This window comes from Nicotiana tabacum, chromosome 14 (genome assembly GCF_000715075.1).
Source record: "Nicotiana tabacum cultivar K326 chromosome 14, ASM71507v2, whole genome shotgun sequence".
Lineage (NCBI taxonomy): Eukaryota > Viridiplantae > Streptophyta > Magnoliopsida > Solanales > Solanaceae > Nicotiana > Nicotiana tabacum.
Window position 1 is genome coordinate 79519634 of NC_134093.1, and position 17204 is coordinate 79536837.

At 38.8% G+C, this 17204-nt stretch overlaps 1 protein-coding gene across 1 annotated transcript; it reads left to right on the forward strand.

Annotated features, from left to right (window-relative positions):
• The first annotated feature begins 3740 nt into the window (after positions 1 to 3740).
• Positions 3741 to 4259, forward strand: LOC142169005 (uncharacterized). The gene has a single exon (XM_075230197.1). It carries the CDS (start codon positions 3741 to 3743, stop codon positions 4257 to 4259), a length of 519 nt encoding a protein of 172 aa, XP_075086298.1.
• Positions 4260 to 17204: the final 12945 nt, after the last annotated feature.

The window sequence follows — 17204 nt, forward strand, 5'->3', positions numbered from 1 at the left end:
TTCACCATCATATTGACTCCCTCCATTGCAGTGACTTGCCTCGGGTTTTGCACTTGTTGAAGTTGAGCCTTTGCCAATTAGTTCATGGTGGTTGTTAACTCGATTATGGCTTGTCCATAGTCATGCAACTCTTTGTAAAGAAGAATCACATTTGGATCATCTTGAGGAACATTGGCTCTAGATTGCCACGCCGATGAAGTATCTGCCATCTCATCCAAAATATCACACGTCTCCGCATAGGGCGTAGTCATGAAGTTCCCACCGTCAAGTTGGTTCACTACACATTAGTTGGTGGTATTGATCCCCCGATAGAAAGTTTGTTGAATTATGTTCTCCATCATATCATTGTTGGGGCACTAGTTCACCATTGTTCTATACCTTTCCCATATCTCGTGTAGTGGTTCATTGGGCTCTTGCTTGCATGCTAGAATTTCATCGCGAAGAATAGCCATGTGCCCGGGAGAGAAGTACTTTGAAATATATTTCTCCGCTAGTTCATCCCAAGTATGAATGGAGTGATTTGCTAAATGTTCCAACTAATCTAAATCTTTCCCCAGTAGAGAGAAGGGAAAACGCCTTAGCCTCAAAGTATCCTCGGAGACATTTGTTTGTTTGCTCACCTAACACGTATCTACGAACCCCTTCAAGTGTTTATATGCATTTTGACCCGGTGCACCGGTGAATAACCATCGTTGCTCGACCAAAGTTAGCATAACATTGGTTATTTGGAAGTTTCCCACCTAATACGGGGAGGGACTATAGCACTTGCATACCCTTCATTCGGCAACACCCGGTGTGGAGTCGCTCGTGGTGGAGGTGGGGGTGGAGCGGGTACATTGTCTTGAGGTGGTCGGCCTCGTCTATTGGCTTGAGGTTCAAGAGGGACCTCATCCATTTGATCATCCTCAACATCCACATCCCCCACTGCTCGTTGTTTGCCATGATTGCATCTACAATACTCACACGTTAGTAACAAGAAAGGAAAAGAAGATATCCCAAAAACACACCTAAATATATAGCTAACACTATTTTTTAGCTCCCCGGCAACGGTGCCAAAAATTGATCTCGTATAATTTTACTCCTCTATTTGAGGTTATGAAAACGGTCGATATAATAGTAATACCCGACAAGAGTCGGGGTCGAATTCCGTGGGGAGCTATATGAATGGGAGTTATTAGTATATATCTTAGCGCGTGAGATTGTATATCTAAATTTGATCTTCTATAATATTTGGTTTGTTTAAAAATCTAAATTACACTACGATTGCAAATTAAAGAATGAAACTGGGAAATATTTTTGTTGTTTTTCAAATGATATAAAAGGCCTAGGGCTATGATCTTCATCTAGGTGTTTGCCTAATGGGTTGTAAACTTTAAAGCTTGTTTTATTAGCCGGGCTACATTATAGCTATCAACACTCAGTTACCCACTCAATACCTCTCAGTCAGAGAATGATTTTGCCCAATTTGGCTTTCTCAAATCCAAATGGGTATTGAACAAAACGGTTGAATAAAATCTCAAGTCGAGTTTTACTATCTCTAGGTTCAACCCTTTAATTGGGCTTATCAATCTCTCGATTGACCCAATTTCTTGTTAGCCAAGTTTTCCTAGACTAAGTCTCTCTTTCTCAAGTAGAGACCAAGTCAAATAGGCATGAACTAATATTTGCAACCATTAATTCTTCAAATAAAATCAAGAACAAGGCTAAATAATAAATACCCAACCATAAACAAGCAATAAATTAAACACCCATTAAGTTTATACATTAGGGTTGGGTCACAACCCTAGTAAAAATCTAGCTACTCATGCTTAAACTAGAAGAAATAGGAGAAGAAATGATAATTAAACCCATATTGCTAATTAAATTGATAAACTCTATGTTCAAAAAGCTCAAAATAGCTAAAACTACTAAAAAGAGTAAAAGAAACTGTCTATTGTAGCATCTGATGTCAAAAGTTGACCTTAAAGAGTTAAAATCTTCTATTTATACAAGGCTGGAATTTTCGGACAAAAATGCCCTTTGAGAGGTTCTGCGTCCGCACAATTCCATGTGCGATTCGCACTTTTCTTCCGCTCGACAGGATTGGAAATCTGTGGCCGCATAATTCTCATCTGCGGCCGCACTACTCTCTTTCTGGGGTTCGGACAATTGTAAGTGCGGCCGCACCTTGCTCTTCTGCGGTCTGCACAATTGTAAGTGCGGCCGCGTAGCTCTTCTTCTCCGTCCGCACAATAATTGTGCGGCCCGCACTTTTGTTGGACTTGAGATGCAGGTTCTCTGAACTTTTGCTCTGACCCAACTTTTGCGGCCGCACATTTTATGTGAGGATCGCACTTTGTACTTTTCTCTGATGGCAATTTCTTCACAGCCTGCGGCCGCAGATGATATTCTGCGGTCCGCACTTCTAAGCTTTTGTGCTTGTATTTGTCCTTGCTTTCAGATTACTCCTTCTTGAGTTGGATTTCATCTTAGGAGCTCATCTTCCAATATTCCTGCAATTAAGCACATTTCATCAGTTTTCGGGAACACAATTAAGCATTTTTGGACAAAAATAAAAGCTAAAGGGAGCTAATAAGTAGTCTAAATCCCCACTTATCAGCATCTCGGTATGACGGACTATGAGGAGTTGACAAATGCACCTTGACAGAGGCAAGGCGCATTTCACATGGATGTACGGGATGGCATGACAATGGCAAGGTAAAACCATGTCAAAGCAGGGGCAAAGACATGGTAAGGTAAGGCAAGACTAACAATGACAAGGGCAAATTTGTTCAAGTTGGGGGCGACTTGAATTTGATCAAGTTGTGGGCGACTTGACATAAGCAGGCAGCTGAGGCAACAGACGTGTGTGGCTAAGTCAATGGGCGAAAAGCTGTTGTCATGACATTGGGGCGGAGCAGTGTCAAAGGGAAAGGCTGGGCGCAATTCCAGCCTTAGGCGTGCATCAACTGGCCAAAACAAGCACATGCAATGCACATGACAGGGCAGTTGGGCGGTTACAACTACCTCATCCAAACATGACTGATTATAGGGCTAAGTGGAGGCACGTTTTTAGATCATGGCTGATTGTGTGGATCAGTGATACATGTTTTTTAGCATGTTCTCCATGTTTGCCCATCAGTTGGGGCTTGTCAACTGATTGCTTTAAATGCTGCCAAGTGTAATTGGGCAGATTGCACTATAAATATGTGCATAAGGCTGTCCCAAAGCGGCAGAAAACTTAGTCTTGTGGCAAATTATTAGCCAACAACGTCTAAGTATAATTCCTATTGGTGGGAAATTCGTTTTGGGGCAGGGAACTAGGGAGTTATTTGTTATTGGCCATAGGATTGGCTTCTTTGTGTTCTTGTATTCACATATTAATACGAGTTGGGAAGAAATTCCTGTAAATTTCGTATGTGCCCTTACTTTTCTTGCTGCCTTAGTTTTTCTAAGTCCCAAACATCCCTAAATAATTCTAAGTGTTAGAAAGGTTGAAGTCAAGGCTGGGCTTGACTACCGTACGGTGGTGAACCTCGGGCATAATTCGAGTCACATAAATCACCCCTGTGACAACTAGTATCAGAGCGTGGCTAGATCAGGGCAAAGACACGACGTTCAGTGGTTGAATTTCATGAAAGATGGCTGGTGGCAATGTATAACTGAGGGAAAAAGTTACTGCATTGGAGGCACTCGTCGGAACTGTTGATGGTGATCAATTTCTGACAATTACGACTCGTCTCGCCTATCTTGAGGCCGAGATGAATAGGCTGAGCCAGGAGTGCACAGATCTGAAAGCGGAAAATAGGTTGTTGGTTCGTGGTGTTGGCAATGAGGATGCACAGCGTGGGGCAGATCGTACCAAAGTCAAAATACCTGGGCCTAAAGAGTTTAATAGTGCAAGGAGTGCCAAGAAACTAGAAAATTTCCTGTGGGATATAGAGCAATACTTTCAGGCTGCCCATGTGCGAGATGAAGATAAGGTCACCATTACGACTATGTACTTGGTTGACGATGGAAAGCTTTGGTGGCGGATGCGCGTTGCAGACGATGTAAGTGCTGGTAGGCCTAAGATTGACTCTTGGGAAGGGCTGGAAAAAAGGTTGAAAGATCAATTCTTTCCTAGCAATGCGGGCTGGATTGCTAGAGATCGTTTGAAGAAGTTGAAACAAACTGGAACGGTCAGGGATTATGTCAAAGATTTCAGTTCTTTGATGCTGGATATAAGCAACATGTCTGAGGAAGACAAGCTGCACAATGTTTTGTATGAGTTGCAGTAGTGGGAGTAGATGGAACTCCGAAGGCAGAACGTGAAAGACCTTCCTAGTTCCATCCTTGTTGCGGATGCTTTGGTTGGTTTTCGGCCGGGACAAGACAGTTCTGATTTCTCTACTACTTCATAGTCCAAAAACGGGAACAAGGACAAGGCAAAAGAGTGTAGGAAAAATGGGAATGACAAGGGAAATATTGCTGAGGGCAATGGCAATGGGAAGGAAAAGCAATGTGCTGAACATTCGACAAATAATGGCTGATTTATTTGCAAAGGACCACACCTGGTGAGGGACTGTCCGAAACTTGAACGATTTACAACTTTGTTTGCTAATGAAAAAGGTGAAGATGAGCCGAACGAGGAAGAAAATGAACATGAGATGGCATATTTAGGGCCTGTGATGGTACTGAAAAATACGGAAATTGCTTCATCGAGGACGACGAATTCTTCGGGTGGGGGTGGTTTGTTACCCCTTTGACAAATTTCCTTGACAGACGTGGGTTGTGACAAGGATTTTCATGATGGCCTTGTCACACAACATGAAAATTGGGGCAACATCATTACGGGTAGCTTGGCATGACGGACTGTGCAGAGTTGACAAACGCATCTTGACAGAGGCAGGGCACATTTCACATGGATGTACGGGATGGTATGACAATGGCAAGGAAAAACCATGTCAAAGTAGGGGCAAAGACATGGCAAGGCAAGGCAAGAAAAGCAATGACAAGGGCGTGAGAAGATTTGATAAAGATGGGGGCGACTTGACATAAGCGGACAGCTGAGGCAACTGATATGTGCGGCTAAGTCAATGGGCAGCAAGCTGTGGTCATGACATTGGGGCGGAGCAGAGCTAAAGGGAAAGGTTGGGCGCAATGCCAGCCTTGGGCATGCAACAACTGGCCAAAACAATCACATGCAGTGCACATGACAGGGCAGTTGGGCTGTTATAACTGCCCCACCAAAACATGACTGATCATGGGGCTAAGTGGAGGCACGTTTTTAAATCATGGCTGATTGTGTGGCTTAGTGATACATGTTTTTAACATGTTCTCCATGTTTTCCCATCAGTTGATACACGTTTTTAGCATGGCTTAGTGATACATGTTTTTAGCATGTTCTCCATGTTTGCCCATGGGGTTTGTCAACTGATTGCTTTAAATGCTGCCAAGTGTAATTGGGCAGTCTACACTATAAATATATACATAAGGCTGTCCCAAAGGGGCAGAAAACTTAGTCTTGTGGCAAATTATTAGCCAAAAACGTCTAAGTATAATTCCTAATGGTGTGAAATTTGTTTTGTGGCAGAGAACTAGTTAGTTCTTTGTTCTTGGCAATAGGGTTGGATTCTTTGTGTTCTTGTATTCACATATTAATACAAGTTAGGAAGAAATTCTTGTAAATTTCGTGTGTGCCTTTACTTTTCTTGCTGCCTTAATTTTTCTAAGTCCCAAAATGTCCCTAAATTAATTCTAAGTGTTGGAAAAGCTAAAGTCAAGGCTGGGCTTGACTGCCGCACGGTGATGAACCTCGAGCAAAATTCGAGTGACCTAAATCACCCCTGTGACATAAAACAAGATAATACAAAACAAAGAGGTTATTTGACAAATCTTTAAAAGAATCCGTTTTCTTCACAAAGACAAAGTCTTAAAGTTTTCCATTTTCCAAATAGAAATAGAAAAAAACCTACTTATTGAGATGACAGTAAACCCTAATATATATAAAGTCCTTTGCCCTCTACTACAACTTACCACCTAGCTGCTCTTCTCCAACTGCAGCAAACCATAGCAGCAGACATTATAATGTCAAAGAAGAAAGCACAAGAAGGTGATACTCTTCCATTTGAGATCATATTTTCCATATTTACCAGGCTTCCAGTTAAATTGTTGTTACGTTTTCAATCTGTTTCTAAATCATAGAATATTATAATATCTGACAAAAACTTCAAGCTCAGCATGATCAATCCAAAGTATTGGGCCGCGTAAAGCTCCTGCTACAAACAACCACTCGGCATTTCAAGTTTAGAGACTTTAAAAGTCCCCGATTAATTTTAACGGAAAAGCAATTATTTCCTCTTAAAAGATTCCAACGTGCTGAAATCTTGTGCTCATATGATGGCTTGGTACTTTTAAAGGTCTCTAAGTCCTACAGAGAGTATGTTTTGTGGAATCCATCTACCAGAGAATCTTGAATTCTTGAATCATGTCCTTATTTGAACCAATGCCCGAAAGCTTGTGGGTTGTGCTATGATTCTAAACTTGATGACTATAAGGTTATATTGATATGTGACTTGTTTTATGTTGTCTACTCTTTGAATAAGAGTTGTTGGACAAAGAAAACAAGTTTCCCTTGTCCAGTACAATTGTATAATAATTGTTGTTCTCAGGGAATTAGCACTGAAGGTTGTGTATTTTGGTCTCTAAATCCGAATTTAATCAACCAATATGTAGATAGCATAACTTTTGCAATCATATACTATGACGTTGACGTGGAGTAAGATGAAGTGAAAAAGATTTCAATACCAGAATTTGTAGGTCTCATGAATGGTTTCTGTTAGGATCGAGTTACCGGGTAGTGCGGAATTTAGCCAAACAACGTTATAATGATAATAACAAAGACAATGCAAGTTGATAATAACGGCAATTAAAGAAGATAAAGAAGACACAAATTTAACGTGGTTCGGTCAAGGTGACCTACGTCCACAAGCGGAGAGCAGCAATTTTACTATACCAAAAAGAGTACAAAAGAAAGTATAAAATTAGAGTAAATACTCTAATTAGTCCCAAATACCCCAAGAAAATAACCTCACAAGATCACTCCAAAGAAAGGGTTCACACTAGTATTTCCCAACACACACTCTCTTACAAAATACTCTATAATGAAATAAAGGAGGAGAAAGAAAGACAAGAGTGAAAAGCTCTTGAATTGGTGTGTCTGCAAATGAGGAGAAGCTCCTCTATCTATAGCAAGAAATCCTTGGCCTAATAGTGAATATTATGTCATGGCAAATGTCATGATCCACAATATTTTTGTTATAATGGATATTATGTCATGACAAATATCATGAAAATTTGGCCATATTATAAATCTCCATCTTGGCCTAATTTCGACTTATATATAGTAAATTTGCTCCACCTTCTCTGCAAAAACCCCAATGGAAAAAATCATTCTTCATAAATGCAAATCAAGTTCAGGCAAAGCTTGAACTTGGACACTGGAAGAGGTTTTGTGAATATGTTAGCGGGATTGTCTCTAGTGTTGATCTTTTGAACAGAGACTTTTCCTTCAGCAATGGTTTCTCAGATGAAATGATATTTTATATCAATGTGCTTCTTCCTCTCATGATACATTTGATCTTTAGTCAAGTGAATGGCACTTTGACTATCACAGAAAATGGTAAGACCAACTTGGTGTAAACTGAAATAGACCCTTCAACTATAAAGCTTCTTTGATCGCCTCGGTCACTGCCATATATTCTGCTTTGGTAGTAGATAAAGCTACTACATGTTGTAATGTATCTTTCCAACTAATAGCGCAACCACCGATGCAAAATACATTGCCTGTCAGTGATCTTCTTTTGTCAAGATCACCTGCATAATCTGAGTCTACAAAACCAACCAAAGTGTTAGTATTTCTCCCAAATTTCAAACATGTGTTTGAAGTACCTCGCAAGTATTTGAGAATCCATTTCACAGCATGCCTGTGTACTTTACCAGGGCAAGCCATATGCCGACTTACCATGCTCATTGCTTGTGAAATATCTGGACGTGTACAAACCATTGCATACATAATACTGCTGACTGCACTGGAATAAAGAACTTGTTCCATGTACCTCTCTTCTTCCTCTGACTGCGGGGATTGAGCAGCTGATAACTTAAAATGAGCAGCAAGAGGGGTACTAATTGGTTTAGCATCTTTCATGCCAAACCTCTCCAAAACTTTCTCCAAGTATTTTTTCTGGGTCAGAAATAGCCTGTTGGCTTTTCGATCTCTTTTGATCTCCATGCCAAGGATTTTCTTAGCATCATCTCAAATTCACTTTTCAGATGACTTTTCAAATTGTGAATTTCTGTTAAATCCTTAGCAGCAATAAGCATGTCATCAACATATAATTATAGGTACACAAATGAACTATCATTTAACTTCCGGAAGTAAACACAACTATCATACATGCTCCTCGAATAACAATGACCCAACATATTTGAATCAAACCTTTTATACCATTGTCTTGGAGTCTGCTTTAATCCGTACAAGGATTTCTTCAACAAGCAAACATGATCTTCTTTTTCTTCAATTTTAAATCCTTCGGATTGATACATGTATATTTGTTCCTTAAGTTCTCCATATAAGAAAGCTGTCTTAACATCAAGTTGTTCTAATTCCAAATCATACATGGCAACAAAGGCAAGCAAGACACAAATAGAGCTATGTTTAAAAACAGGTGAGAAAATATCATTAAAATCAACTCCTTGTACCTGACTATAGCCCTTTGCAACTAATCGTGCCTTATACCTCGCATCTTCAACCCCTGGAATGCCATCCTTTTTCTTGAAGACCCATTTGCAACCAATAATTCTTTTTCCTGATGGCGGCTTCACAAGAGATCAAGTACCATTCTTGTAGAGAGACTCAATTTCTTCATTCATTGCAATCAGCCACTTGGCTGAGTCAGCATTAGAAACTGCTTCTGAATATTTTGATGGTTCTCCAATTTCTTCAGTTTCCTGTGCAACTGAAAAAGCAAATGCAACATAATCTCTAAACCTTAAAGGTTGTTTACCTTCTCTTCTTGGTCTATGTTTGGCTATAGAATACTCCTCTTCTTCTGGTTCAACTTCAAGAGTCTCAACTTCAGGAATTTCAGCTTTTGTCTCAAATTCAGGAGTTTCAACTGTATTTTGCTCCAAAGTTGATGAGCTTGGCTCAGAAGGAATGCCAATCTCAATCTCCACCTGGTTCTGTGTACTCTTTCCTTTATCTGTATTACAAGAACTAGGAGACTCTTTTCTAGAATGTAACATAGAGGATTCATCAAAGGTTACATCTCTACTAATTATAAATTTTGGTGCTGTGGGATCATGATACCATAGTCGGTATCCTTTCACCCCAGATGCATACCCAAGGAAAATGCACTTTTTAGTCCTTGGCTCTAATTTTTCATCATTTACATGCATTTATGTAGGGCAACCAAATATCTTTAAATCAGAATAATTAGCAGGAGTACCTGACCACATTTCCTCTGGAGTGTTAAAGTTCAAAGGTGCAGAAGGAGCTCGGTTGACAATATAACAAGCTGTAGAGATAGCTTCTGCCCAAAAGGCGTTTTTCAACCCAACATTTGAAATCATGCAACGAGCCCTTTCCAAAAGAGTTCTATTCATCCTTTCTGCCACACCATTTTGCTGAGGTGTCATTCTTACAGTACGATGTCTAACAATTCCTTCATTCTTACAAAATTCGTTGAATTCATCATTGCAAAATTTCAAGCCATTATTTGTTCTAAGCCGCTTAACCTGTTTTCCTGTTTGCTTCTCAATCAAAACTTTCCATTGTTTGAAATTTAAGAAAACATCACTTTTATTTTTTAGGAAATAAACCCAAACTTTTCTTGAATAATCATCAATGAAAGTTAACATATACCTGGCACCACCTTTTGATGGGGTACGTGAAGGACCCCAAAGATCTGAATGAATGTAATCCAAAGTACCTTTTGTTCTATGAATCACTGGAGATTTGAAGCTAACTCTTTTCTGCTTCCTGAACACACAATGTTCACAGAACTCCATATTTTCGGTACTTTGGCCACATAAGAGACCTCTTTTCCTGAGGATGGAAAGACCTTTTTCACTCATATGCCCCAATCGCATATGCCACAATTTGGTGATGTTAGAATCTGATTTATCTGATATTGAAACAGCAACAGCACCTGTAACAGTAGATCCCAAAAGAGTATACAACGTACCAGATCTGCGTGCTTTCATGATCACAAGAGCACCATAAAAAATTTTCAGAACTCCACCTTCACCTGTGTACTTGCACCCAAGAGATTCTAGAGTGCCCAAAGAGATGAGATTTTTTTTCAAGTCAGGAACATGCCTAACATCAGCGAGAGTTCTCACCACATCATCGTGCATTTTGATTCGGACTGTATCTTTTCCAATAACTTTGCAGGCAGTATTGTTGCCCATCAAGATAACTCCACCTCCAATAGATTCATATGTGGTAAATAAATCCCGACTGGGACACATATGATAAGAACAACCCGAATCTAAAATCCACTCATTATTAGATTTGAAACTATTATTAGTTGCTAAAAAAATAGTTCCCTCGATCTCATCAGCAGCTACACTTGCTTCGGCAGTGTCAGTATTTTTGTGCTTATTTTTCTTTTCTGTATGCTTTTCTTTATTTTTCAATTTAAAGCATTCAGAAATAATATGACCTTTCTTATGACGATATTTGCACATGACATTTTTGTATCTGGATTTTGACCTTGATTTAGGTTTCTCACTACTTGAATCTTTCTTATTGGATCTACCTCTTATGAATAAGCCTTCAACTTGGTTCCCACTAGTTTCCCCAGTAATATTTCTATCTATTTATTCTTTTTATTTCAAAATAAATTTGATATCTTTATAAGAGATATTATCCTTTCCATAAAGCATAGTATCTCTTATATGTTTAAACGACTGGGGTAAGGAAACAAGCAATAACACAGCCTGATCCTCATCTTTGATTTCAGCATCTATGTTACTTAAATCTATAAGAAGAGAATCAAAAGTATCAAGATGTGTAAGTATAGAGGTACCTTCAGCCATACGAAAAGTGTAGAGTTTTTGCTTTAGGTAAAGCCTGTTTTCTATTGTTCTTTTCATAAATAGGGTTTTAAGATTTTTTCATATGCCTTTGGCTGAGCTTTCTGCTGCAACTTCATGCAAAACCTCATTTGAAAGATTTAAAATAATACCTGCTTTTTCCTTTTTGTCTATGACGGCAAGCTCCTCGCCCGTCATTTTATCCGGTATCTTCTCCTTTTCTTGCAGTGCCAAATCTAAGCCATCCTGAATTAGGATAGCTTCCATCTTTAATTGCCACATTTCGAAGTTTGCATTTCGGTCAAATTTCTCAACATAAGACTTTATTAGAGTCATTTTGGCTATTTAAACTAACCCGGTTAGATCTGGATCTGATACCAATTTGTTAGGATCGGGTTACCGTAATGCGAAATTTAGCCAAACAACGTTATAATGAAAATAACAAAGACAGTGCAAGTTGATAATAACGGCAATTAAAGAAGATAAAGAAGATACAAATTTAATGTGGTTCGGTCAAGGTGGCCTACGTCCACAAGCGGAGAGGAGCAATTTTACTATACCAACAAGGGTACAAAAGAGAGTATAAAATTAGATTAAATACTCTAATTAGTCCCAAATACCCCAAGAGAATAACCTCACAAGATCACTCCAAAGAAAGGGTTATTCACTCTCTTACAAAATACTCTATAATGAAATAAAGGAGGAGAAAGAAAGAAAAGAGTGAAAAACTCTTGAATTTGTGTGTTTGCAAATGAGGAGAAGCTCCTCTATTTATAGCAAGAAATCCTTGGCCTAATAGTGGATATTATGTCATAGCAAATGTCATGATCCACAAATTTTGTTATAATGGATATTATGTCATGACAAATGTCATGAAAATTTGGCCATATTACAGATTCTTTGGTTTGACTACTTTGAAAAGTCGTCTTAGTTTATATGGACCACAGTAAAGAATTGGGTATATGGATTATGGAACAGGATGGTTGGAAATGGCTAATGAACATTTGCAACTTGCCCGTTATATGTATAAAATTTGTACAGGATAAACTTTTCATGGGCAGTGGAATCATCAACTTTTCATCTATTATCCTAAACGAAAACAATTTGTTACAGTAGCTGATATATCCAAAGATTCCAAGTATCTCATGGCGTCAATATGTTTGGATAGTTCATATTTTTCGAGACTCAATGTCAAGGAGGAATTAACAGTATCTCGCGCGACACTTGAGACTACTCTCTCGACAAGAAGTCGGGAATCAACAACAACAACAACTACTAAACCTCAATTCCAGACTAGTCGGGAGTAAGAATTCATTATAAATGAACTAAAGTTATGTTGACTTTCAATCTACCGGAATTCTTCATCTTTATTCGAGCTTGGGACAAGTAATGTGAGCAAGGGAATTTCTCAAATTAGTCTGCCAGTTTTGTTATCTTCCTGTAATTTCTTAAACTGTTGTATAAGGATGCAAGTTGATCTTTGTACTTATTGGCCTGGTCTAAAACTTATCTCTTTTATTTACGAGATTTCAGATTTCATTCTATGTTGGTCCTGTTTTTGAATGGGTTCACTCAATGCGGTACATCTAATTGGCAGTATCTTTCATAGGATATCTCATTAGTAATGGACTCTATCTTCTTTGAATGCCTCAGAAGTTAATTCCCAAAAGGATTAACAAATTTAAAGTAATAAATTAAAAATAGGAAAGGATATGAATTAAATTAATTAATGCGACTCAGAAATCAGATGAGAGATCAACTTGGTAATCACCGGTCTTTACTAAAGCCACTTGGGGCGTTCTCCTCGATGCAAAGGGACTCGGAGCCGGCCCCTTCAGACATACCCGCCTTTTGCTCATCTCGGCGGGAGACATCTTCGATCTTCGACGACTCGGGGACTTTGCCCGAGTCCTTTTCCAAGACCCCCTCGACTCGAGGCGGAATCTCCTCAACCACCACCGACTCAACGGCCTTTGGGGCCTCGATGGTTTTCTTCACTCGGGCCATCAGTTCCGAGCCATCGTCTTCATCTTCTTCTTCTTCCTCCCTTAGCCGTTGAATCACATCCGCAAGCAGGGCAACGGCGTCTTTATTCGGCTTACGAACCGGATTCTTCTTAGGCTTTGGATCCTTGGAGGTTGAGGTCCTTTTCCTCTTCTTATCCTTCGCCGGTTTCGGAACCGGGGTCGAAGTCTCCTCCTCACCAGATGGGGGCCTCATGACCGCATCCTTGCCCAGGCATGTACACGAGAAAATTGAATAAGTAAAAGAAGGGCATCTTAATCAAATCATCAAATACACAAAAAGTGGGCTTACCATGATTCTTGGCCTCCCATCGGCCCTTTGCTAAATCGCGCCATGAGCGCTCGGCGTAGGTAAAGGTTGAGGCCAGGTTCCGAACCCAGCTCTCGAGGTCGGGAATCGCACGGGGAATCCAAGCGACCGCTACATCATGGAAAAAGACATCAATGAAAAAAGACAAAGGAACAAATAATACATGGAAGCTAACAATGAGACGGTACTTACGATTCATGTTACATTTCTCAGGAAATGGCATATTCTCGACTGGGATTAGGTCGGAAGTCCTCACTCGAACGAACCGGCCCATCCAGCCTTGATCCTTGTCCTCGTCTATGCTAGATAAAAGCACTTTGGTAGCCCGATGTTGGAGTTTTATTAACCCGCCTCGATAGAGGCGGGGGCTATACAATCTGATAAGGTAATCAAGGGTGAAAGGGAGCCCCTCGACTTTGCTCACGAAGAATCGGAGCAGAATAACAATTCGCCAAAAGGAAGGATGGATTTGGCCTAGGGTTATTTAATATTGACGAAAAAAATCAACGATGACGGGGTCGAGGGGGCCCAGTGTGAAAGGGTAAGTGTAAACACTTAGAAACCCTTCCATATGGGTGGTGATGTCTTCTTCGGGGGTCGGGATCACCACATCTTTTCCCTTCCAGTTGCAGTCTTTCTTTACCTGCTTAAGGTATCCCTTAGTTATCGAGCATATATACCTTGACATTGGCTCGCATTGACCAGGAATCGATGAGTCTTTATCGGTCTTGAAATCGGAGTTTAGCGCGCGCACCCTAGGAATGCATTCCTCAAGACGGGGTTCCACCGGCGTTTTTCCGCCGGCCGGTTGAGAAGATGAAGCAACTTCTTTTTGTGGTACCATTTTCGATATTTTTGCCATTTTGTGTAAGTTTGAAGAAGAGGAAGATAATAGGACTTGACGCTTGAGAAAGGATTAACAGCAAAACCTGAAAATTTGTAAAAGAGAAGAACTTAAGAGATGTAAAAGCTTTAGAGATTAGAAGGAAGTGAAAGTAAAGTTTGAATCAATGAGGAAGGGGTATATTTATTGGATTCACGGCGACGGTTCAAAGGCACTAGTGGCCGACCACCAACTGACACTCATTAATGACTTTGAAAGCTGTACCGACGGGACGTTTCGGTCACTCATGTCGCTTACGTCACGAGGATGACGTCATGACAGGTCGAGGTAGAAAATCGAAGGCTCGATTCATTTCTTGTCATTTCACTCCAAAAAACGAGGGGACTATCTGTATACGGTTAAAACCGGGCCCACCCGATTTTACTATTTGACCGAGACCGGGAGGTTGCATCGAAGGATGGCCTCATAACGGAACAAACTAAATCACGAGGATAAGGTACCGAGTTCAGAATCGAGGTACATGTCGAGATCGAGGCTAGTAGAGATCGAGGCCAAATGAGACAGATATCGAGCAAGATCGAAGATAGCACAATAACAGAAAGGCGAGATATCCGTAACTGGTCGAGGATCATGGCGTAAATCTCGGAACAGATCAAATTAGAAATGGTTAATTAGCTAATCAAGAGATTTCCTTCTGTAATTAGAATTATACCATAAGTGAAATTCTTCTACTATTTAAAGGGGGTTCTAATCATTTGTAACACACATTGTTCACAGATATTAAAACAATATAATTCTCTTTCTTGTTTATACTAATATTCATCAGCTTGTTATATTTTAATTGTTCTTACACCAACCAGTTCGAGGGTATCCAAACTCGAGGGTTGAGTTCCATTCTAACACTGGTTTGCTTTACTTTATAGTTCATTTCTGTTATTAATTTTCATACTTATCAATTGGTATTAAGTGAAATTACGAGTCCTAAGAACCACATTATAAGTTTAATTGTTATCCAATTTTAAGGGTAAACACATCGGCAAAGCTGAATTTAACATACAAAAGAATTGTCAGGGATATTTAATTAAGGAGTACCAATTTCAACATTTTAAATATCGATCTCTAACATTTCTGGGCTATTCACTGAAAAGGGGGTATGTCAAAAGTCAAAACTCAGTCGTGCGGGGATGGTAACGGATTCTTCGTTAGAGTAACTTGTTCAATTGTTCGATGAATATGCCTTCAACCTCATAAAAACACTGTGATGCTAAAATACTTATAAACTGATCATAAAGCAAGTGAAAGAATGCAAAAGATGACCACAGAAATCTTACTATTAATCAAATATAAATACTCTACTACTCAGGAAAGCTATTCATTTGAATGATACGTGTTTTAAGTCACAAAAGTTATTTGACAACGAAAGACTGAGCTGTCACTTGTGACTTGTGAGCCCATTCTTCCTATGATGTTATTAAAACAAATTAAATTAATATTTATATTATAAGTGTAACTTAATATGTAATAACAGTTATTCCATTTCAATTATTTTACTTTTTTTGGTATACAAAAAAAGAATGATAATTTTTTATATTTAAAAACGATTTAACTTTAAAAATTCTCATTTTCCTTAATTTATAACCATGCAAGTATCCGTTAACTATTTTAGGTTACAAATTTTAAAAATATTTTTTTTATTTCTTAAATTTCGTGTGTTGATCACCAATTATGATGATATAGAGGAGGAAGTGCACGGTTAGCCACTAATTAGAGATGTCTTTACTCTTTAGTCACTGTTTAAAATGTATTTACTTTTTAGCCAGTACTTAATAATTTTTTAGCCGCCCGGACAAAAATACCCCTGTGCTAATATTAAGGATATGGTGTCCTTAACTTCATGAATGCTGTGTAAATATTAAGGACAAAGTGTCCTGTATTTGCACTTTTCGTTGCTAAACTTTAGGACATCATGTCCTTAACTTCATATGTGCAGTGTAAATATTAAGGACATAATGTCCTTAACTTGTATTTGCACCTTCTGTTATTAAACTTTAGGACCTCATGTCTTTAACTTCATATGTGCAGTGTAAATGTTAAGGACATGGTGTCCTTAACTTTATGTGTGCAGTGTAAATATTAAGGACATAGTGTCCTTAACTTTATGAGTGTTGTGTAAATTTTAAGGACATGATGTCCTTAACTTCATAAATAATGTATAAATATTAAGGACAAAGTGTCTTGTATTTGCACCTTCTGTTGTTAAACTTTAGGACATCATGTCCTTAACTTCATATGTTCAGTGTAAATGTTAAGGACATGGCGTCCTTAACTTCATGTGTGCAGTGTAAATGTTAAGGACACTATGTCTTAAATATTTACACAGTACTCATGAAGAAAGGGTAAAAACGTCTTTTCGTATTAATTTTAATAGAGTAGTGACTATTTTTGCTCAGCATTAAAAATACTGGATAAAAACTAAATACCATATTAAAAAGTGACTATCCCACGCCATTTCTACTGATATAGAGCTGTACTTGTAAAGTGAAACTAATTACCATAAAAAATCTTCCATTACTGTTTTTATGTTCCGCTACTTCGTGTTTTTATGTTCATCCTAAATAGTATCAAACAACTTTCAAGTAATTTAGAAGACAGTTGCTTTCCATGTGAATAGGAAACTAAAGATACATCGTGTGGAAAACCAAAAAAAAGGAAAAACCAAAATAATGTGATAATAGCAATATTACCAACTAAGAGTTATGATGGAATAGTAACTATTATTTCATCCTTAACCAGGGATCTCGCATATGGGTAGCAGAAACCAAGTTGAAAAAGAAATGCAATGAAAATCATGATTGTTCCTAAGAACTTATCAGATCCAAATTATAACCAGTGCAATTCTGATCTACAAAGATCATTTTAATGCTTCAACAGTATCCACATATAGCACTATGATTGGGAACAACTG